Source organism: Camponotus floridanus, unplaced genomic scaffold (assembly GCF_003227725.1).
Source record: "Camponotus floridanus strain SB8 unplaced genomic scaffold, Cflo_v7.5 scaffold11, whole genome shotgun sequence".
In the NCBI taxonomy this organism is placed as follows: domain Eukaryota; kingdom Metazoa; phylum Arthropoda; class Insecta; order Hymenoptera; family Formicidae; genus Camponotus; species Camponotus floridanus.
This window is the reverse complement of record NW_020229226.1, coordinates 2,209,502-2,231,612: the sequence shown is the minus strand read 5'-3', so window position 1 is coordinate 2,231,612 and position 22,111 is coordinate 2,209,502. Positions and strand designations below refer to the sequence as shown.

Below are 22,111 nucleotides of genomic sequence, written 5' to 3'. Positions count from 1 at the left end.
TATATCAGAGTAATTATATTGCGTATAGCTACAAAAAGAGAAAATGCATATGAAAACAATATTTAGTGTTTAAATAATATGTGAAATACATCCGATCCGAAATAAAAAAAGTATAATGTAGATACAAAAAAATCTTAAAAATATATCTTTGGTCATTAATAAATAAATATATAAAATATTTATTAATTTTATCAATTTTTATTATGTTTTAAAGTTTTATTTTTGCAACATATTAACATTGATATCAAAATAAATTTTGAAAATGAAATTTAATTGTACATAAATGGAGAATGCAATTATTTTAGAATGTTTTTATCGCCAAAATTTGTGTGCTTAGTAACATCTATATGTTTTTAATATATTTAATTTAAGATATTAAAAAGATATGATCACATAGATATTGCGTGGTCATGAATCACTGATATGATGGCATTTCAATTTTTTATGTTTTTTAGTTGTGAATACATATAGCTTTGCAGTTTGGCTAATTTTTAAATCCGCATTTTATTTAATGAAAATGTATCGCAAAAAAAGAGAATGTTTATATATATACACACACAAATAATATATGTGTATAAAAATATACTAGTTTATTTAATCAAATCCTATAACATTATTTCCAACCGTATATTATAAATTTATCTTTTTTCAAATATATTTTAAAACTCAGACAGAAATGGAGAGAGAGTAGGAAAAATTATTAATTTTCAATTTCAAATATTTTCATCTCTTTAAATTTTAAATGTATTAATTCTGTAAAATATTTCAACACAATCGTAAGAATAAAAGCGTATTCTAAATTATAGGAAGAATGAAAATTCAAGATATCAAAGAAACAAAATTTTTATAAGCAAATATATAAATTCGTTTATTAAATACTTTATTATAAAAAAGGCACAGAGAACAGATTTTTGTATTAAAATATATGTGCGTTTAAATCTCAATTAATCTCTAACGATTTATATCTTATAAATTTAATATATCTTACACATATTAATAAAAATAAATAAGTTATTTGTTAACAATAATGTAATCAATATCATAGATTAATAAGTATATGTAAAAAGATTCTATTTTTATTACATTATAATATATTAATACTTAAATAGCATTATTTAAAGAAAAGCAGTTTTACCATTTTCTTACGTATTATATCTATGTTAGAAATAAAGACAAATATCATAATAATAAATGTAATAATCTCTTTTAGCAATTCTTGTAAGCAAAGAATACTTTTCCTATATAACTACAACATGCAATATGTAATATTTCTTAAAATGGTAAACAAATAAAATGCAATGTAAATATAATAATTGATACCTAGGCATAAAAAAATTATTCTACTAATTTACTTTCCATTTTTAATACAACTGTTTGGTATTATATTTATGTTAATTCATGGCACTTTAATTTTAAGGCAGCATTTTCTTGTTTTAAGAATTCTAATTTATTCTGCTGATCCTCATTCTGCACTCGCAAAGCAATCAACTCTTGCTGTAATTGCTCATTTTCTTCAATCAAGGCTTTTATTCTAGCAGAATCTTGGCAGGAATGCATTTCTTTGACCAAATCATCTGTCTGGTCCAAAAGATTTTTTATCAAGCCAGCTTGGGAGTTGATATGCAGTTCCTCCATAGCATGTAGAATTTTTGTACTTTCTTGCTTAGTATACATACTTATTAGTTCTTTAATAGCTGTAAGCAAACCAACTGGATCCTGATCTTGTATTTTGAAACCCGATTTCTTCGATTTATTGGGCAACTTTTCTTTCTCTTTAATCGAATAAGAATTAACCTCTCTGGAAGAATCTGGAGGACGATTATTCTCCTTACTGGAAGCATCAAAAGAATAATTGGAAGAATCAGGAGAACGTTTATTCTCCTTACTGGAAGTATTTAAAGAATGAATAGTTTCCTTATGCGATCCGGAACGTCGACTACGATCTTTATTTGCAACTTTATTTTCAGATATCTTAGGACCTCTTGCATCGTGTACTTTTATTTTTTGTTCTTCATTAATACTGTGCTGTTTATTCTCAATTTTTATTTTTACATCTCCAAGTTTCCCTTTACTATCAACAATTTTCTCAGCTTTTTCAATTGTTTTTACATTTACAGAAAGCTTTTTTATATTTTGATCAGATAGTTTCTTAGAATCCTTCAAAGAATCTTTACAGCCTGTAAATGTATTTGAAACAGTTATAATGGAATGTTTCTTATGTGGTTGTGTAACATTATCCCTCTCATCCTGTTCAGAGAATTCAAGTAACGGAGATGAGGTACCATGCCTAGTAGTTATATGACAATCCCTTTGCTCCTGAGATACCTTTGACTGTTTTAATAATGGTTCTAGATCTTCCAAGAAAGAATCATTCATTTTGAATATCTGTATATGGCTATGCGTGGTCTGATTTGATGTTTAAAATAAACGTACCACAGTAGCTATAAAACATATATAAAACATTAAACATAATATATAAACATAATATATTTCTTAATGTCTAACAGGTAGGAAATCCTTTTTTTTTTGCACAATTTAACATAATAATAATAAAAATATACGATATTAATATCTCTATTATAAAATAATGAAATATAACAGTAAAAAAAAATGATTTAATAAATTAATAACGTTACAAACCTGATGAATAAAAATTTATAAATTTAAGGAATTAAACAGTAAACTAGATGCAAAAATAAATATAATAAGCCTCGCACTAACCAAATGATTTAATTGCTAATGTTAACGCGACTTGAACGCAAAGGAAGCGCGCTAGTTGCAGTTAGGTTAGATTAGGTTAGAGTAAGCTTAATCAGCTGATATTGCGCGGTAAATGAAAACAAATGTTTATGGCTTGAGTTGTTTTTGACTTTGTGAAATATTATTGACTATTATTGACATTCTTACTACAGGAAATCGAATAGTCGATCATAAATCTTTTCTTCTAGCACGAATTCGTGAAAAATTAAAAGTTTCATTGATAAATCCAATATTCGTCGATGAAACTTTTCATTTTTCACGAATTCATGTTAAAAGATAAGATTCATGATCGACTTTCTAATCATATGTAAAGCAAGTAAAAAAAAATAAAAGTTGTCATACTGAATGCACACGATATATTAGCGATGAAGCTACCAGTCGACACATTCACTGCTCTCACAAGTCGCAGTGAGGAGCCTATTAATCGCAATTTGCAACCAGTAATATGAACAGGATACTCGTTGCAATTCTGAGCTTATTGTTCTTCGTATTATCTTACGAAGGTACATATGCATTCTTCAACGTATATCCGAAACTCAAAGAATATCCTCTCGCTGACGGAGAGGATCCTGGTACACCGCTTTTCCTGACACCTTTGATAGAAAATGGAGAAATTCAAGAGGCGCGAACGAAGGCTCTCGTTCAACATAAGGATATGGGCAATGTTATCAGTTACTCGGGTTATTTCACAGTTAATAAAAAATATAATTCGAATCTTTTCTTCTGGTTCTTCCCAGCTATGGTGAGCAATTCAGTAATCTTTGTGTATATATAATTATGTATGTAATTTAGTTACTATGAAAGATTTTTAAATGCTTGTGTGTAACAAGTGCTCTTTATCATATTTATACAAATTTTATAAAAACAAAGAAAGACTAAAACGATCTTCAGTAATATTTTTCTGAAATTAAATTCTTAATATCTTTCTTAATATCTTTCTAAAATTAAACTCTTCCTACTAGTAATATCTTTAAAATATTTATGTGATATCTTTAAAAATATTTTTTATTCCTGTAAACAATTATCTTATAATGATATATATGTAAGCCTATTTATATAAAGATTAAAATTGCTTCAAAGTAATTGTTTGTGTATTACAGAATAATCCAGAAACTGCACCAGTAGTTTTATGGCTACAAGGTGGACCAGGTGGGACATCCTTGGCTGGCCTTTTTTTGGAAAATGGCCCATTCATTGTAACTGCTAATAAAACTTTAAAGATGCGACAATATTCATGGACCTTGGAACACAATGTAATATATATTGATAATCCGGTTGGTACTGGTTATAGTTTTACTGATAACAAGAAGGGATATGCCAGAAATGAAGTAGAAGTAGGGAGAAATCTTCATACTGCTTTGGTACAATTTTTCCTATTATTCCCAGAGTTACAAAATAATGATTTCTTTGTCACTGGTGAGTCATATGCTGGGAAGTATGTGCCAGCAGTGTCTCATGCCATTAAAAATCATAATATCAAAGCAAAAACAAAAATTAACTTGAAAGGTCTAGCTATTGGTGATGGATTAAGTGATCCAGAAAACCAATTACAATATGGCGATTATTTGTATCAAATCGGCCTGATAGATCAAAATGGAAAGGCCGAATATCAAAAATACGAACGAAAAGCCCGTGAGTATATTAAGCAAAAAAAATTCGTCCAAGCAGATGAGATTTTTAATATACTCGTTAATTCTGATCCAAATTCTCTGTTTTATAATTTAACTGGTTTTACATATTATTATAACTACTTAAAAGCAAAAGACCATAGTAATGATTCTGATTGGATGTCCGAGTACATTCAAAGAGTTGATGTAAGATCTGCTATACATGTGGGTAGTAATAGTTTTCATTACATAGCTGACATTGTCCAAGAATATCTAATAAAAGACGAAGTGCAATCTGTAATAGGCTATTTAGAAGATCTTGTGGAACATTACAAAGTACTCGTCTATAATGGACAATTGGATATCATTGTAGCATATCCACTCACTGAGAATTATATACAGAAGATGAAGTGGTCAGGGGCATACAAATTTGCAAAAGCACCGAGAAAATTGTGGATGGTCGGAAACGATTTAGCAGGCTATGCAAAATCAGTTGACAATTTAACAGAGGTTCTTGTGCGAAATGCAGGCCATATGGTTCCTTATGATCAACCAAAATGGGCATTAGATCTAATTACCCGTTTCACACACAATAAGGGATTTTAAATGATTATCTGTTATTACAGGATACATATGTTAAAAAAGCTACAGATTTCAATAATACATATAAATAGGTTTATGTATTAAATATATCAATATAAGACGATATCTCAATAATATTTAAAATATTCCAAAAAGTTTTATGAAGTCAAAGATGAATACAATAGATTGATGTAATAAAAATTAATAAATTTATTTTTAAAAAACTATCTTAAGTATTTTCTTATTATATAATATATCATTTATACATCATAAACAATATAAAATATATAGATTTATAATAGATAATTCTATTTCTTTAATAGTTCTAAGCTCGTAACAAAGTCTGCATTCTTATATTACAATTTTTATGTGTAATAACAAGAAAAAATTACATTATGGTAAATAATTAAAATTACCTATATAATATAAAATAAAATATCAATATTATAAATATAGACATGTTATGTTCTTCTATTATTAATTTATATGAATTTAATTTCAATATAAAATGTAAAAAATGTTTCACAATAAATAAATTTATAATTTTTAACTTTTTTATTATATAATGATAAATTCTTTTTTTATTATATAATGATAAATTTTTTGTATGATATTTGACAAATTTCATCTACATTTCATTAAATTTAATCTAAAAATAAGTACAGTAATAAAAATTGATATATTATTAAAATCTATTTTTTGTTCTCCTTTTGAATATCATAATTTTACATGCTCCTATATCCTGGTTGTGACAAACTCGGGAAAATAACTTTTATTATATTATGCATAGAAAATCTTGATAATATTGCTCCTGCTAAACAACCAAACTAGTTTGACTATAGCCTATTAAATTAATTCCTTTAGGAAATGCAGCACCAGTTCGAAATTGTTATGATGAAGCTTTTTTATGGTTGTATAACATTATCTTTCTCATCATCTTTTTGTTCGGAGAACTCAAATAACAGACAAGATAGCATGCCTGCATAGTTACATGGTAACGCATTTGCCGAGTTATTTTTTTACTGTTTTAATATTGGTTCTAGATCTTCTAAGAAAGAATCATTTATTTTGAATATACCTATACAGGGTGACCCATTTTAACTTAGGCAGCCAAATAACTCGAAAAATAAGCACACTACGAAAAAATGGTTAGAATCAAAATTTCGTCATTTCGAGGGAGTCGTACAATGACGTTAAAATCAGCCCCCCCACCCCTCCCCCTGGGCGGTGAGGGGGGGCAAGTTTGAAATCTTAAATGGAACCCCCTATTTTTCATTGCATATTCTTGTAGCTTATCTCGAGAGCTTTCCAAAACACTATAATTAAGTACCTTTTTATTAAGTACTTTTTGAGTTATAAGGCTTGAAATAATTTCTTAATTTTACATAAACCATAAAATATCTAGTAAACCATTCATTTTTCGATTATCTTACCTTCATACTTTTATGTACAAAATAATGAGAGGAATCAATTGGTGTAAAGAAAACACATAGTTGTTTCTAAGAAAAAATATGTAATTTGCAATTAACAATTCCATATTTTTTCTTAAAAACAACTGTATGTTTTCTTTACACCAATTGATTCCTCTCATTATTTTGTACATAAAAGTATGAAGGTAAGATAATCGAAAAATGAATGGTTTACTAGATATTTTATGATTTATGTAAAATTAAGAAATTATTTCAAGCCTTATAACTCAAAAAGTACTTAATAAAAAGGTACTTAATTATAGTGTTTTGGAAAGCTCTCGAGATAAGCTACAAGAATATGCAATGAAAAATAGGGGGTTCCATTTAAGATTTCAAACTTGCCCCCCCTCACCGCCCAGGGGGAGGGGTGGGGGGCTGATTTTAACGTCATTGTACGTCCCCCTCGAAATGACGAAATTTTGATTCTAACCATTTTTTCGTAGTGTGCTTATTTTTCGAGTTATTTGGCTGCCTAAGTTAAAATGGGTCACCCTGTATATGGTTTTGTGTGACCGTTCGACTTAACGTTTAAACTAAAAGAGACGTATCGCAGCAGCTATAAAAACATATATAAAACATTAAACATAATACATTTCTTAATATCTTGATGGAAAAATTGTTTTTTGTGTAATTTAACATAATAATAATATTAATATCTCATATACTAATATCTTACTATTATAAAATAATGAAATATAAAGGATCGTCTACAATAGCAGTAGCAGCAGGTCGTAGCAGTCGTAAGCAAAATGAAGCAAATCCATTTCCTACGGTTACGATGTATGTTCTACGGCGGACGCGCAATCAGAATTAAGAATGCAGAATTCTTCCGTGAGAGCGTATGCGTGACCGCCGTAAAACGCACGAAATCCATAGAAAATGGATTTTATTCATTTCGCTTACGACTGCTACGACCTGCTGATACTGCCATTTGTAGACGGTTCTTAACACTAAAAAAAATGACTTAATAAATTACTAACGTTACAAAACTGATGAATAAAAATCTATAAATTTATAACGAAGTAAATAGTAAACTAGATGCAAAAATAAATATAATAAAATAATTACAATAAGCTGCGTACTAACTAATTGATTTGCTAATGCTAACGCGACTTGAACGTAAAGAAAACGTGCTAGTTGTAGTTAGGTTAAGTTAGATTAGATTAGAGTAAGCATAATTAGCTGATACTGCGCGTAAGTGAAAATTATTGTTTATGGCCCGAGTTATTTTTGACTTTGTGAAATGTTATTGACTTGACATTCTTACTACAGGAAATCGAATATAAATACAGGAAGTCGATCATAAATCTTTTCTTCTAGTATGAATTCGTGAAAAATGAAAAGTTTCATTGATAAATCCAATATTCGATGAAACTTTTCATTTTTCATGAGTTCATGTTGGAAGATAAGATTCATGATCGACTTTCTAATCATATATAAAGCAAGTAAAAAAAAAATAAAATCTGTCATACTGAATGCATATGATATATTGGCGATGAAGCTACCAGTCGACACATTCACTGCTCTCACAAGTCGCAGTGAGGAGCCTATTAATCGCAATTTGCAACCAGTAATATGAACAGGATACTCGTTGCAATTCTGAGCTTATTGTTCTTCGTATTATCTTACGAAGGTACATATGCATTCTTCAACGTATATCCGCAACTCAAAGAATATCCTCTCGCTGACGGAGAAGATCCTGGTACACCGCTTTTCCTGACACCTTTGATAGAAAATGGAGAAATTCAAGAGGCGCGAACGAAGGCTCTCGTTCAACATAAGGATATGGGCAATGTTATCAGTTACTCGGGTTATTTCACAGTTAATAAAAAATATAATTCGAATCTTTTCTTCTGGTTCTTCCCAGCTATGGTGAGCAATTCAGTAATCTTTGTGTATATATAATTATGTATGTAATTTAGTTACTATGAAAGATTTTTAAATACTTGCATGTAACAAGTGCTTTATCATATTTACACAAATTTTATAAAAACAAAGAAAGACTAAAACGATCTTCAGTAATATTTTTCTGAAATTAAATTCTTAATATCTTTCTAAAACTATACTATAACTCTTAATATCTTTCTAAAATTTTTAACATTTCTTTAGACTCTTAATATCTTTCTTAATATCTTTCTAAAATCTCTTAATATCTTTCAAAACTCTTCCTAGTAATATCTTTAAAAATATTTAAGTGATAACTTTAAAAATCTTTTTTAATCCTGTAAACAATTATCTTATAATGATATATATGTAAGTCTATTTATATAAAGATTAAAATTGCTTAAAAGTAATTGTTTGTGTATTACAGAATAATCCAGAAACTGCACCAGTAGTTTTATGGCTACAAGGTGGACCAGGTACAAGTTCAATGTTAGGACTCTTTTTTGAAAATGGCCCTTTTATTGTAACTGCTAATAAAACGTTAAAGATGCGAAAATATTCATGGAACTTGGAGCACAATGTTATATATATTGATAATCCAGTCGGTACTGGCTACAGTTTTACTCACGATAAAAAGGGTTACGCCACAAGCGCAACACAAGTAGGGAGAAATCTTAATTCTGCTTTGGTACAATTTTTCTTACTATTCCCAGAATTACAAAATAATGATTTCTTTGTCACTGGTGAGTCATATGCTGGGAAGTATGTGCCAGCAGTGTCTTATGCCATTAAAAATTATAACATCAAAGCGAAAACAAAAATTAACTTAAAAGGTTTAGCTATTGGCAATGGATTATGTGATCCAGAAATCCAATTGGTAAATAGTGATTATTTGTATCAAATCGGGTTAATAGATCAAAATGGAAAGGCCGAATATCAGAAATATGAACGAAAAGCCCGCGAATTTATTAAACAAAAAAAATTCGTCGAAGCATTCGAGATTATTAATATACTTATTTATTCTAATTCAAGCTCTCTGTTTCATAATTTAACTGGTTTTGAGTATTATTATAATTATTTAAAAGTAAAAGACGACATTAATTCTAATTGGATGTCCGAGTGGATTCAAAGAATTGATGTAAGATCTGCTATACATGTGGGTAATAATAGTTTTCAGTACAACGCTGACATTGTCAGAAAATATCTAATAGATGACATAATGCGATCTGTAATAGGCTATTTAGAAGATCTTATGGAACATTATAAAGTACTCCTCTACAGTGGACAATTGGATATTATTCTAGCATATCCACTCACTGAAAATTATATACAAAAGATGAAGTGGTCAGGAGTAGACAAATATGCAAAGGCACCAAGAAAGTTATGGAAGGTCGGAAACGAATTAGCAGGCTATGTAAAATCTGTTGATAATTTAACAGAGGTTCTTGTGCGAAATGCAGGCCATTTGGTTCCCTTTGATCAACCGAAATGGGCATTGGATTTAATTACCCGTTTCACACACAATAAGAATTTTTAAATGATTATTTGTTATATACAGAATACATATGTTAAAAAAGCTACAGATTTCAATAATACATATAAATAGGCTTATATATTAAATATATCAATATAAGGCGATATCTCAATAATATTTAAAATATTCTAAAAAGTTTTATGAAGTCAAAGATGAATACAATAGATTGATGTAATAAATATTAATAAATTTATTTTAAAAAAACGATATTAAGTATTTTCTTATTATGTAATATATCATTTATACATTATAAACAATACATATATTTATAATAGATAATCCTATTTCTTGAATAGTTCTAAGCTCGTAACAAAGTTTGCATTCTTACATTACAATTTTTGCGTGATAACAAGAAAAAATTACATTACAGTAAATAATTAAAATTACCATTATCCATAGAAAATCTTGATAATATTGCTCCAGCTAATAACTAAACTAGTTTGACTGTAGCCTATTAAATTACTCAGATAGCAAAATGCTAGCAGTATGCCAGCAGTATAACAGCAGATTCAATCATGAATTTGCAGCAGATATCGCTCAGCTGTGTCCTCCTTAAGTTTCTTTTTTCCCAACACGATGTGCCAATATGATGTGATGGCAGAAATGCAGCAGAAATGAAGCACAGTGTGCCGTCATGATATAACAGCAGAAATCGAGCAGGAGCTACGCGTGCAATTTGATGTTAGATTGTCAGCAGAAACTGAGCAGAATCTGCGCATTGACAGCAGAAACTTCAACAAGATTTGCACTTACTTTTATTAATGTTATATAAATGCAACAAAATGGATTATTACAGATGCTAAATAACAATATTATCAGCAAGTTAATTAGAATTTTTTTAGAAAATGACATATATGTAATATGTTATATCGTAGTTATATCTCATATAGTGAAAGACTAATTCAATTTTTCTTTTATTCATATTCGCGATTTTATATATATTTCTGACAGAAATTCAATTACAAGAAAGAACAGCTCACGTAACGGTAAGTGAAGGAACTATCGAATCATGCAAACCCTGTTCCGTTTCTGCCATCAATCTGCTATCAGAGATTGTGCGCAGATCCTGCTCGATTTCTGCCGACAATCTGTTGTCAAATTGCGTCGCACAGATCCTGTATTTTAAAAATTAAATGTCATCGTATGACGGCAGAGCATGCTCCATTGCTGCTGTGTTTCTGCTGTCATAGCATGCTTGCACAAGTTTGATATTTCTGATGAGATTTTGCTATTACACTGTGACAACAGATTATGCGTACTCTCAGTATGCATTCTGCCGATACATTATTCCAGCATTGAATTGTTCTATTTATGCTGGTAAAACTCTGCTTTATTTCTGCTGCATTTCTATCATTACATCGTAACGCACGTTTTGCTCAACTTTTGCTGTGCTTCTGACAACATTAACTGAAACGGCATATTTTGCTAGAATATTGACAGCATTCTGCTGACATAGTATGCAGCACATGAATTGCAAAACGTGCTCTATCCGATTTTGCTATCTGGGACATTAATTATCTTTCTCATTCTGTTCGGAGAATTCAAATAATAGACAAGATAGCATGTCTATAGTTACATGATAACCCATTTGAATTATATATCCTGAATTATTTTTTTATTGTTTTAATATTGTTTTATATTTTTTGATTATTTTAATATTGGTTCTAGATCTTCTAAGAAAGAATCATTTATTTTGAATATCTATATATATGGCTCTATGTGTGACTGTTCGATTTAACGTAGATTTAGAACTTATTACAGCAGCTATAAAAACATATATAAAATATTAAACATAATACATTTCTTAATGTCCAGATGGAAAATCCTTTTTTGTGTATAATTTAACATAATAATAATATGCGATATTAATATCTCATATACTAATATCTTATTATTACAAAATAATAAAATATAACACTAAAAAAATGACTTAATAAATTACTAATGTTATAAAATTGATGAATAAAACTTTATAAATTTGTAACGAATTAAATAATAAACTAGATGCAAAAATAAATATAATAAAATAATTACAATAAGCCGCGTACTAACTAATTGATTTGATTACTAATGCTAACGCAACTTGAATGTAAACGAAGCGTGCCAGTTGCAGTTAGGTTAAATTAAATTAGATTAGGATAAGCTTAATCAGCTGATATTATGCGATAAGTGAAAACAAATGCTTATGGCTATTGATTTACATTTTTAATACCTTGGCACACAAAGATAAGGCGTACACAATAAGGCAATCATCTTGTCAATGACAAGAATTTCGATTTGTTAATTTTCTTATTGTTTACGTCTTAAGCCCGATTGCACCAACGTTATTTCAGCTTTAAGCGAGACTTAAATATATGCTTATCTTTCTTTCTAAATAAATAAAGACAGACATATATTTAAGTTTCGCCTAAAGCTGAAATAACAGCCTTAGGCCCGGTTGCACCAACGTTATTTTAGCTTTAAGCGATACTTAAATATATATCTATCTTTGTCTTTCTTTCTAAATAAATAAAGACAGACAAATATTTAAGCTTCGCTTAAAGCTAAAATAATGTTGGTACAACCGAGCCTTATTGCTTACGTATTCTTGTGTGCCAAGGCTCTTATTACAGAAAATCGAATATAGTCGATTCTGTCTAAAGCGAGAAAGAAAGAAATAAAAACTGTCATACTGGAATGCACGTGATATATTAGTGATGAAGCCACCAGTCGACACATTCACTGCTCCAACAATTCGTAATGAGGAGACTTAATTGCGATTGCAACCAGTAAAATGAACAGTGTATTTGTTGCAACTCTGACCTTATTGTTTTTCGTATTATCTTACGAAGGTACATATGCATACATCACCGTATATCCGCGACTCAAGCAATATCCTCTCGCTGATGGAGAGGATCCTGGTATACCGCTTTTTCTGACACCTTTGATAGAGAATGGAGAAATTCAAGAGGCACGAACGAAGGCTCTCGTTCAGCACAAGGATATGGGCAATGTTACTAGTTACTCGGGTTATTTCACAGTTAATGAAACATATAATTCCAATCTTTTCTTCTGGTTCTTCCCAGCTATGGTAAGCAATGTTCAGTAATCTTTTTGTATATATAATTATGTATGTAATTTAGTTGCTATAAAAGATTTTCGAATGCTTGCTTGTATCGAGTGCTTTATCATATTTACCCAGTAAGCAAAATGTTAGCAGTCTGCCAACAGCATGCGAGCAGATTCAAACAGAATATTGCGACAGATTGGCATCAACTGCGTCCGCATTAAGCTTGAGTTCTGCTAGCAGAATCTGTCAACATAAATTGACAGCAGATTGACAGCAGAAATCGAGCAGGATCTGAGCATGCAATTTGATGTTAGATTGTCAGCAGAAACCGAGCAGAATCTGCGCATGCAACCTGATAACAAATTGACAGCAGAAACTTCACAAGATTTGCGCTTACTTTTATTAATGTTATATAAATGCAACACAATTGATTATTACAGGTGCTAAATAACAATATTATCGGCAAGTTAATTAGAATTTTCTTAGAAAATGACATATATGTAATATGTTATATCGTAGTTATATCTCATATAGCGAAGGACTAATTCAATTTAATTAAATTAATAATAAAGTAAATGTAACTTGTAAAACTTAAGATGAATTGACTTGAGACTAATTTATTATATTTAGAATTAAATTCTTGCTTTATGCCTCAAATATGAATAATTTTTCATTTATCATATTGATTTCAATCAGTTTAATATTTTGACTCTCATTTGCTTGTATCAGATATCATAAATTAAAATGATAGAAATTAAAATAATTACTACATTTTTAGTCTTTTATTCATATTCGCGACTTTATATATATTTCTGACAGAAATTCAATTAGGAGAAAGTACAGCTCACGTAGCGGTAAGTGAAGGAATTATCGAATCATGCAAACCTTGTTCCGTTTCTGCCATCAATCTGCTATCAGAGATGTGTGCGCAGATCCTACTCGATTTTTGCCGACAATCTGTTGTCAAATTGCATCGCACAGATCCTGTTCAATTTCTACCACCAATCTACTATGATAATTTTAAACAAATCCTGTTCAGTTTCTGCTATCAAATTATGCCAGCAGGTTTTGTAACATTTCTGCTGACATTCTGTTATCATTATTTGATATAACAAATTTATTATACAATCTGCAATCATACTGTCGACAAAAATTTGTAACAGAAATTGACAAAATCTGTTTGAACAGATTTTGCTGACTGGGTATACAAATTTCATAAAAACAAAAAAAATTAAATCGCTTTCAACAATAATATTTAATATTATCTAAAATTCTTAATATCTTTCTGAAACTAATAAAACTCTTAATATCATTTTAAAATTCTTAATATTTCTTTAGATTTTTAATATCTTTCTAAAACTACACTCTTTCTACCCAGGTAGCAGAGTGACGTAAAATGACATCTTAATAACGTTTTAATGACATGTCATTGTACGTCATTAAGACGTCTGAAGACGTCATCTTGCTACCTGGGTAGTAATATCTTTAAAGATATTTATGTGATTTAAAAGTATTTTTTATTCCTGTAATCAATTATCTTATAATGATATATATGTACATATACTTTATTATAAATTAGAATATTATTCGTAAAGATTAAAATTGCTTAAAAGTAATTGTTTGTGTATCACAGCATAATCCAGAAACTGCACCAGTAGTTGTATGGCTACAAGGTGGACCAGGTGCGACTTCCTTGATTGGTCTTTTTTTAGAAAATGGCCCTTTTATTGTAACTGCTAATAAAACGTTAAAGATGCGAAAATATTCATGGAACTCGGAGCACAATGTTATATACATTGATAATCCAGTCGGTACTGGCTATAGTTTTACTCATGATAAAAAGGGTTACGTAACAAGTGCAACACAAGTAGGGAGAAGTCTTAATTCTGCTTTGGTACAATTTTTCTTACTATTCCCAGAATTACAAAATAATGATTTCTTTGTCACTGGTGAGTCATATGCTGGGAAATATGTGCCAGCAGTGTCTCATGCCATTAAAAATTATAATATCAAAGCAAAAACAAAAATTAACTTAAAAGGTTTAGCCATTGGCAATGGATGGGTTGATCCAGAAAATCAGATACGATATAGCGATTATTTGTACCAAATCGGACTAATAGATCAAAATGGAAAGATTGAATACCAAAAATATGAACGAAAATGCCGCGAGTTTATTAAACAAAAAAAATTCGCCGAAGCAAACGAGATTCTTAGTATACTCATTCCTGATTCAAACTCTCTGTTTCATAATTTAACTGGTTTTGAGTATTATTATAATTATTTAAAAGTAAAAGACGACACTAATTCTAATTGGATGTCCGAGTGGATTCAAAGAGTTGATGTAAGATCTGCTATACATGTGGGTAATAATAGTTTTCACAAAACTGACATTGTCCGAGAATATCTAATAAATGACATAATGCAATCTATAATACGCCATTTAGAAGATCTTGTGGAACATTATAAAGTACTCCTCTACAATGGACAATTGGATATCCTTGTGGCATATCCACTTACGGAAAATTATATACAGAAGATGAAGTGGTCAGGAGCATACAAATATGCAAAAGCACCAAGAAAGTTGTGGAAAGTCGAGAATGAATTAGCAGGCTACGTAAAAACTGTTGACAATTTAACAGAGGTTCTTGTGCGAAATGCAGGCCATTTTGTTCCCTATGATCAACCAAAATGGGCACTGGATTTAATTACCCGTTTCACACACAATAAGAATTTTTAAATGATTATCTTAAAAAAAATTTTGTGTATAAGTAATTTCGTATTATATAGTTTATATATCATATAAAACCGATATAAAGTATATGGATCCATAATAGATAATTCTATCCCTTGAAATAGTCTAAATTCATAACAAAAATCTATAATTCTTATAACGATAAATTCTTTGGATTTTTTTATTATGATATTTGACAAATTTCAATTAATTTCATCTGCATTTCATTAAATTTAATCTAAGTATAATAAAAAAATTGATCTTACTGAGATATTTTTATGATTTAATATGGCAAATTCCTAGCATAATAATGAGTTTTAGTTTTCTCTGTTTATCTAATGTTTCCGAGAGCTTATTATGTCATTCTTATAAATAGTTCTGTCAGACATTTCTATGACAGTGCTGTTATTAATGTAATATCTGTAACAAAAAAATGATTACTTTGCCAAGGAATGATAACCATATCACTTGACTTTCCGAGTAAGTTCATGTAAGTATCATAAGTTAAACCTGTTACAAAGTTGTTGAAATCACGATGTAGAAAGAATAAGAAATTAACTATAATATAGTATAATGCACTGAAATCATATAAATTATATTAACTTAATGATAAGGATTGCAGTTTTCAACACTAGTATATAATGTCCGAATCATGAATAAAAGAACTCATATAAGCAGTCTCATAAACTAAATCTGGAAAGAACAAATGCAGGAAATATGCTAGAAACAAAATTTCATGACAGCAACAAAATTTTTGCTTCCTTCTTCTTTTGAATCAAAATTTCACATCATATTCTATTCTGTTTATGGCAAACTCAAGAAAATAAATTTTCTCAAATTATGCATAGGAAACTTTATATAATATTGCTAGAGTTAATAAACCAAATCAGTCTGATTCTAGTCTATTAAATGATTATAGTCTATTTAAGAAATGCAGTACCTGTTTGAAACTATTATGATATGAGTGTTTCTTTTGTAAACTGTAACATTTTCTTCCTCATCCTATTTGGAGTTTGGAGAACTTAAATAATGTTTAAAATAAACATATCACAACATTTATAAAAGCATATATAAAACATTAATACATTTTTAATGTTTAATAGATAGGAAATCCTCCTTTTTGCATCATTTGATATAATAATAATGTTTTTCTTGCTATTATAAAATAATGAAATTTAACATTAAAAAAAAATAGCTTAATAAATAACTAACATTACAACCTTTATAAAAATTTATAAATTACAATGTATTAAATATCGAACTAAATCCATTAATAAATATAGTAAAATAAACACAATAAGCCTCGCACGAACTCTGTTTTGATTGCTAATGCTAAGGTGACTCGTGAACGTGAAAGAAGCGTGAAGTACCGCTAGTTGTGGTTAGGTTAACAATAAGTTTAATCAGCTGATCGATAATTGAGCGGTAAGTGAAACAACAAATGCATATAGCTATTGATTCGACGTTCCTATTATTGGAAATTGATTATAAATGTTTTCATTTTTCACCAATTCAGAGGAAATAATTCATGATTGACTTTCTAACCATGCTTAAAACGAATAAAAAATAAGAACTATCATGCTGAATGCGCATGATACAACCCTGAGATATATATTAGCGATAAAGTCACAAGTCATTTGCCGATCTTTCATTTCGCAGTGAAGAGCCTATTAATCGCGATTTGCAGCCAGTAACATGAATAGTGTACTCTTTCCAACTCTGAGCTTATTATTCTTCGTATTATCGTACGAAAGTACATATGGATTCTTGAACGTATATCCACAACTCAAGAAGTATCGTCTCGCTGATGGAGAAGATCCTGGTACGCCGCTTTTTCTGACACCTTTGATAGAAAATGGAAAAATCGAAGAAGCACGAGCGAAGGCTACCGTCCAACACAAGGATATGGGCGATGTTAGCAGTTATTCGGGTTATTTCACAGTTAATAAACAGTACAATTCCAATCTTTTCTTCTGGTTCTTCCCAGCTATGGTAAGCAATGATCAGTAATCTTTATATATATATAATTGTGTATATGGTTTTAGTAGTTGCTATAAAAGATTTTTCAATGCTTGTACATAACTAGTGCCTTAAATATTTATACAAATTTTGGACATATGTACCTTTAAAAGTATTTTCTCTTTCTGTGAACAATTATCTTATAATGATCTAATTGTGTATAAAATAATTTTTTAAAATTGATAGTTTTTCAATTATTAATAATATAATGACATATATATGATTTATTAAATATTGAAATTATTGTAAGATTAAAATTGTTTAAAAGTAATTTTGTTTATGTGTCACAGCATAATCCAAAGACTGCGCCAATAATTTTATGGCTACAAGGTGGACCAGGTGCAACTTCAATGTTTGGTCTCTTTTTGGAAAACGGCCCATTCATTGTAAACGCTAATAAAACGTTAGAGATGCGAAAATATTCATGGAATTTGGAACACAATGTTATATACATTGATAATCCAGTTGGTACTGGCTATAGTTTTACTGATGATGAAAAGGGTTATGCCACAAATGAAGTGCAAGTAGGAAGAAATCTTAATTCTGCTTTGGTACAATTTTTCCTACTATTCCCAGAATTACAAAATAATGATTTCTTTGTCACTGGTGAGTCATATGCTGGGAAGTATGTGCCAGCAGTGTCTTATGCCATTAAAAATTATAACATCAAAGCGAAAACAAAAATTAACTTAAAAGGTTTAGCTATTGGCAATGGATTATGTGATCCAGAAAACCAATTGCTATATAGTGATTATTTGTACCAACTCGGGCTAATAGATCAAAATGGAAAGGCTGAATTCCAAAAATACGAACAAAAAGGCCGCGAGTTTATTAAACAGGAAGAGTTTACCAAAGCAGAAGAGATTTTTGAAGTACTCCTTAATAATGATTTAAATGCCACTCCATCTTTGTTTCAAAATTTAACTGGTTTTGATTATTATTTCAATTATTTAAAAGTAAACGACAATAGTAATGATTCTAATTGGATGTCTGAGTGGATTCAAAGAGTCGATGTAAGATCTGCTATACATGTGGGTAATAATAGTTTCAACATTGAAACCAGCATTGTTGAAAAACATCTAAAAGAGGACATCATGCAATCTATAGTAGTCCTTTTAGAAAATCTTCTGAAAAACTATAGAATACTCATCTACAATGGACAATTGGATATCATTGTGGCATATCCACTCACGGAGAATTATATACAGAAAATGAAATGGTCAGGAGCAAACAAATTTGCGAAAATGCCGAGAAAGTTATGGAAAGTTGGAAACGAATTAGCAGGCTATGCAAAAACTGTTGACAATTTAACAGAGGTTCTTGTACGAAGTGCAGGCCATATGGTTCCTTCCGATCAGCCAAAATGGGCATTAGATTTAATTACCCGTTTCACGCACAATAAAAAATTTTAAATAACTCATTGTTATTACCATAGGATGTGATATAATAAAAAGTGAGATTTCAGTAATGTATATATACATATATGAACATACATTTAGTATATACAAATATCTTGATAATATTTAAAATACTCTAAAGTTTTATAAAGTTATAGATAAACATAACAGATTTATGCAATAGAAATTAATAAATTTACTTAAAAAAATTTTGTGTATAAGTAATTTCTTATTATATAGTTTATACATCATATAAAATCGATATAAAGTATATGGATCCATAATAGATAATTCTATTTCTTAAAATAGTCTAAGTTCATAACAAAAAGTCTACAATTCTTATATATTACAATTCTTGTGTGTGATTACAAGAAAAAATTACAGTATATAATTACAATCATTTACCTATATGATATGAAATAATTTTAGCATTATAGATATACATGTCATGTTCGTCTCTCTTTTTTTTTTAATTTAGATAAATTTAATTTCAATATAAAATGTAAAAGAAAAATGTCACAATATAGATAAATTTATAATTAAAAATAAGATAAGATATAGATAAATTTATAATTAAAAATAAGATAAGATATAGATAAATTTATAATTAAATTTATAATTATATAACTTTTTATTATATAATAATAAATTCTCTGGGTTTTCTATTATGATGATATTTGGTAAATTTAAATTCTATTTCATCTACATTTCATTAAATTTAATCTAAGTATGGTAATAAAAATTGATCTACTATTGAGATATTTTTATGCCACTCAGTATGGGGAATTCCTGGCACAGTAATGAGTTTTAGTTTCCCTTGTTTATCTAATGTTTTCAAGCCAATTGCATCATTCTTATAAATAGTTCTATCACGCATTTCTATCACAGAGCTGCTATTATCATAATATCCAAAATGGCTACTTTGCCAAGGAGTGATAACTCCATCATCTGGTCCTCCAATAAGTATCATACGTTTTAGCTTAATTAAACCTGTTTTATAATCAGAATTATTGTAAACATCTATTTCATTGTTCACATATGGTAAAAATTTGCTGTATTCATGATATAGATTCTGAAAGAACAAGAAATTCACTATAATACACTGTAATATAATTACTATAATATACTAAAATCATAAGATAAGTTATATTAACTTGATGATGAGGATCATTCCAATAATTTCCAACACTAGTATGTTGTCCAAGTCTTGAATAAAATAGTTCATAGGCAGTTTCACAAACTAAATCTGGAAAGAATAAATGCAGGAAACGTGCTGGAAATAAAATTGCATGATTACCACAAAATTTTTGTTTTTGTCTTTTTTTAAACATTATAATTTTACATACTTCCATATTGTCCTGCTTGTGGCGAACTCAAGGAAATAAAGTTTCTTACATTATGCACAGGAAATCTTTGTAATATTGCTCTGGCTAATAAACCACCCTGGCTATAGCCTATTAAATTAATTCCTTCAGGAAATGCAGCACCAATGGAAAGTACATCCATACCAATTTCCTCTACCTGCTGCCACATTGGTTCCAGGCTACTCCAGCCTGCAAACCTGACAGTGTTGTAAACTGGAGTTCCAGGATGCATCTGTAAATATTTATTAAAAATGCATTTCAAATAAAAAGATTAACTCTACTACTTCACCTAAACTATAAATTATATTCATAACATCTACAAGTTATCAACCTGAACATAAAAATAGTTATAAGATCATTAGCAATATTTGAGAAATTGTATTAAATATACATTTGAAATGTAATAAATTAAATTAATATATATAAGAATGTAAATGTTTTTTATTTCAATATGTATAATTATATTTTTTTATATCAATATTATGAGGCGAATATTAATATATATAGTAATTTATACGAAATAATTGCAGCCATAATCAATGTCAGTGTCATTTCTTCGCGCTAAAATGATAATATTGACAATGAATTTTCTTTTGTTCTATCGTCAGCTGTTACCTACATCCTGGATTCTGTTACTAATTACTTCCATACTGTCACTTCCAGTAAGAACTCCATGAATGATGACTACAGCATGATATGTTTTTGCTTCGTTATACGATAGTAAAGAAATTAAAAACAAATAAATATATATCACAGAATTTCTATTTGTCATTGTTTCTTGCATGAAACTGACTCTTAACCTCACAATTATTAGATTAAATCAGCTGTTTAGAGCTGCACAACACACATTCAATTGCACAGCAATTTTTATATTTAAAATGAGATGGATACATAATTAAGTGCTTGAGAGAAAGAAAGATAGATGAAAATGTAAACAAAGAACAGATCTCTCAATGCATTTCATGAAACGATAAAATAAAGGAGATAGAATGCAGAGAGAAAATTGCAAGGTATCATGGTCCACTTTTAGATGATTCCTGAAAGTGGTACGCCCTCTGTGGAGATTAAAAACGTGAAAACTACGAAGCCACAAATGTTCTCAGAAGGTAACATATAATGTGCACAATTTCTGGTTCTGTTCCATGTTAGTGACACGAAATGCTGGTAGCTAGTGCTGTATAGCAAAATGCTTATGTATAAATATAAATTTTTAATTTTAATTTTTTAAATAAGTTTTGTGGCTCTCTCTCTCTCTCTCTCTCTCTCTCTCTCTATTCTCTTTTTTACAAGCTACGACTTGTTCTGAAATATCTGCGTTATTTTTAGAAAAATATATATATGCCGATCGAAAAAGCGAGCTGGAATACAATCGATTAATTAATTAATATTTTATTTTCATGAAAATAATAGCTATTTAATTTAAAATATTACATGACATATATACATTGGAATTACATACATATTCTGTGTGTGTGTCTATATATATAGAGAGAGAGGGGGGGGGGGGAGAGAGATACTTCTCTTTTCGAAATATATTATATTAGTGTTGAAAAATCTAAATATATAATATATATTTAATTTCATTGATTCATATCTATTTTATATAATATCACAAGATATAAATAAGAAGTTGAAATTTGACTTCAATCGCGAAACATACTGTAATCTTCCAATGTAACATTTAAAGATGAAATAAATATTTTTCTATATATTCA

General features: G+C 29.2%; 6 protein-coding genes across 12 annotated transcripts; 4 read left to right on the top strand and 2 right to left on the bottom strand.

The window, feature by feature from the left end:
* Positions 1-1,325: 1,325 nt before the first annotated feature.
* LOC105257237 lies at positions 1,326-3,266 on the bottom strand. 4 transcript variants are annotated; one of them, XM_025413302.1, is made up of 3 exons: positions 2,641-2,879; positions 2,283-2,441; positions 1,326-2,177 (listed from the first exon to the last, which is right to left on the bottom strand). In XM_025413302.1, the coding sequence occupies exons 2-3, from the start codon at positions 2,374-2,376 to the stop codon at positions 1,387-1,389; spliced, it is 885 nt and encodes a 294-aa protein (XP_025269087.1). In that variant the 5' UTR covers positions 2,377-2,441; positions 2,641-2,879; the 3' UTR covers positions 1,326-1,386. The 4 variants fall into 4 exon arrangements, with proteins under 4 accessions (XP_025269087.1, XP_025269084.1, XP_025269077.1 ...); XM_025413299.1 differs by lacking the exon at positions 2,641-2,879 and adding an exon at positions 3,103-3,266 and having other exon boundaries at positions 1,326-2,441; XM_025413292.1 differs by having other exon boundaries at positions 1,326-2,441; positions 2,641-2,878.
* Positions 3,119-5,173, top strand: LOC105257232 (venom serine carboxypeptidase). The gene is made up of 2 exons (XM_011267708.3): positions 3,119-3,502; positions 3,861-5,173. Exons 1-2 carry the CDS (start codon positions 3,206-3,208, stop codon positions 4,971-4,973), a joined length of 1,410 nt encoding a protein of 469 aa, XP_011266010.1. The 5' UTR covers positions 3,119-3,205; the 3' UTR covers positions 4,974-5,173.
* A 2,726-nt stretch (positions 5,174-7,899) lies between these two features.
* LOC109609713 (venom serine carboxypeptidase-like) lies at positions 7,900-9,935 on the top strand. Its single transcript, XM_011267702.3, has 2 exons — positions 7,900-8,290; positions 8,730-9,935. The coding sequence occupies exons 1-2, from the start codon at positions 7,994-7,996 to the stop codon at positions 9,837-9,839; spliced, it is 1,407 nt and encodes a 468-aa protein (XP_011266004.2). The 5' UTR covers positions 7,900-7,993; the 3' UTR covers positions 9,840-9,935.
* Positions 9,936-12,334: 2,399 nt separating this feature from the next.
* LOC105257231 (venom serine carboxypeptidase) lies at positions 12,335-15,637 on the top strand. 2 transcript variants are annotated; one of them, XM_020029352.2, is made up of 3 exons: positions 12,335-12,667; positions 12,767-12,906; positions 14,519-15,637. In XM_020029352.2, the coding sequence occupies exons 1-3, from the start codon at positions 12,610-12,612 to the stop codon at positions 15,620-15,622; spliced, it is 1,302 nt and encodes a 433-aa protein (XP_019884911.2). In that variant the 5' UTR covers positions 12,335-12,609; the 3' UTR covers positions 15,623-15,637. The 2 variants fall into 2 exon arrangements, with proteins under 2 accessions (XP_019884911.2, XP_011266007.2); XM_011267705.3 differs by having other exon boundaries at positions 12,336-12,906.
* A 1,266-nt stretch (positions 15,638-16,903) lies between these two features.
* Positions 16,904-19,171, top strand: LOC105257230 (venom serine carboxypeptidase). 2 transcript variants are annotated; one of them, XM_011267700.3, is made up of 3 exons: positions 16,904-17,041; positions 17,276-17,608; positions 17,926-19,171. In XM_011267700.3, exons 2-3 carry the CDS (start codon positions 17,312-17,314, stop codon positions 19,045-19,047), a joined length of 1,419 nt encoding a protein of 472 aa, XP_011266002.1. In that variant the 5' UTR covers positions 16,904-17,041; positions 17,276-17,311; the 3' UTR covers positions 19,048-19,171. The 2 variants fall into 2 exon arrangements, with proteins under 2 accessions (XP_011266002.1, XP_019884913.1); XM_020029354.2 differs by having other exon boundaries at positions 17,133-17,608.
* A 517-nt stretch (positions 19,172-19,688) lies between these two features.
* On the bottom strand, positions 19,689-21,385 carry LOC105257229 (lysosomal thioesterase PPT2 homolog). Of its 2 annotated transcripts, none has more exons than XM_011267698.3 (4): positions 21,012-21,385; positions 20,379-20,628; positions 20,187-20,305; positions 19,689-20,104 (listed from the first exon to the last, which is right to left on the bottom strand). In XM_011267698.3, the coding sequence occupies exons 2-4, from the start codon at positions 20,626-20,628 to the stop codon at positions 19,751-19,753; spliced, it is 723 nt and encodes a 240-aa protein (XP_011266000.1). In that variant the 5' UTR covers positions 21,012-21,385; the 3' UTR covers positions 19,689-19,750. The 2 variants fall into 2 exon arrangements, with proteins under 2 accessions (XP_011266000.1, XP_011265999.1); XM_011267697.3 differs by having other exon boundaries at positions 21,016-21,385.
* Positions 21,386-22,111: the final 726 nt, after the last annotated feature.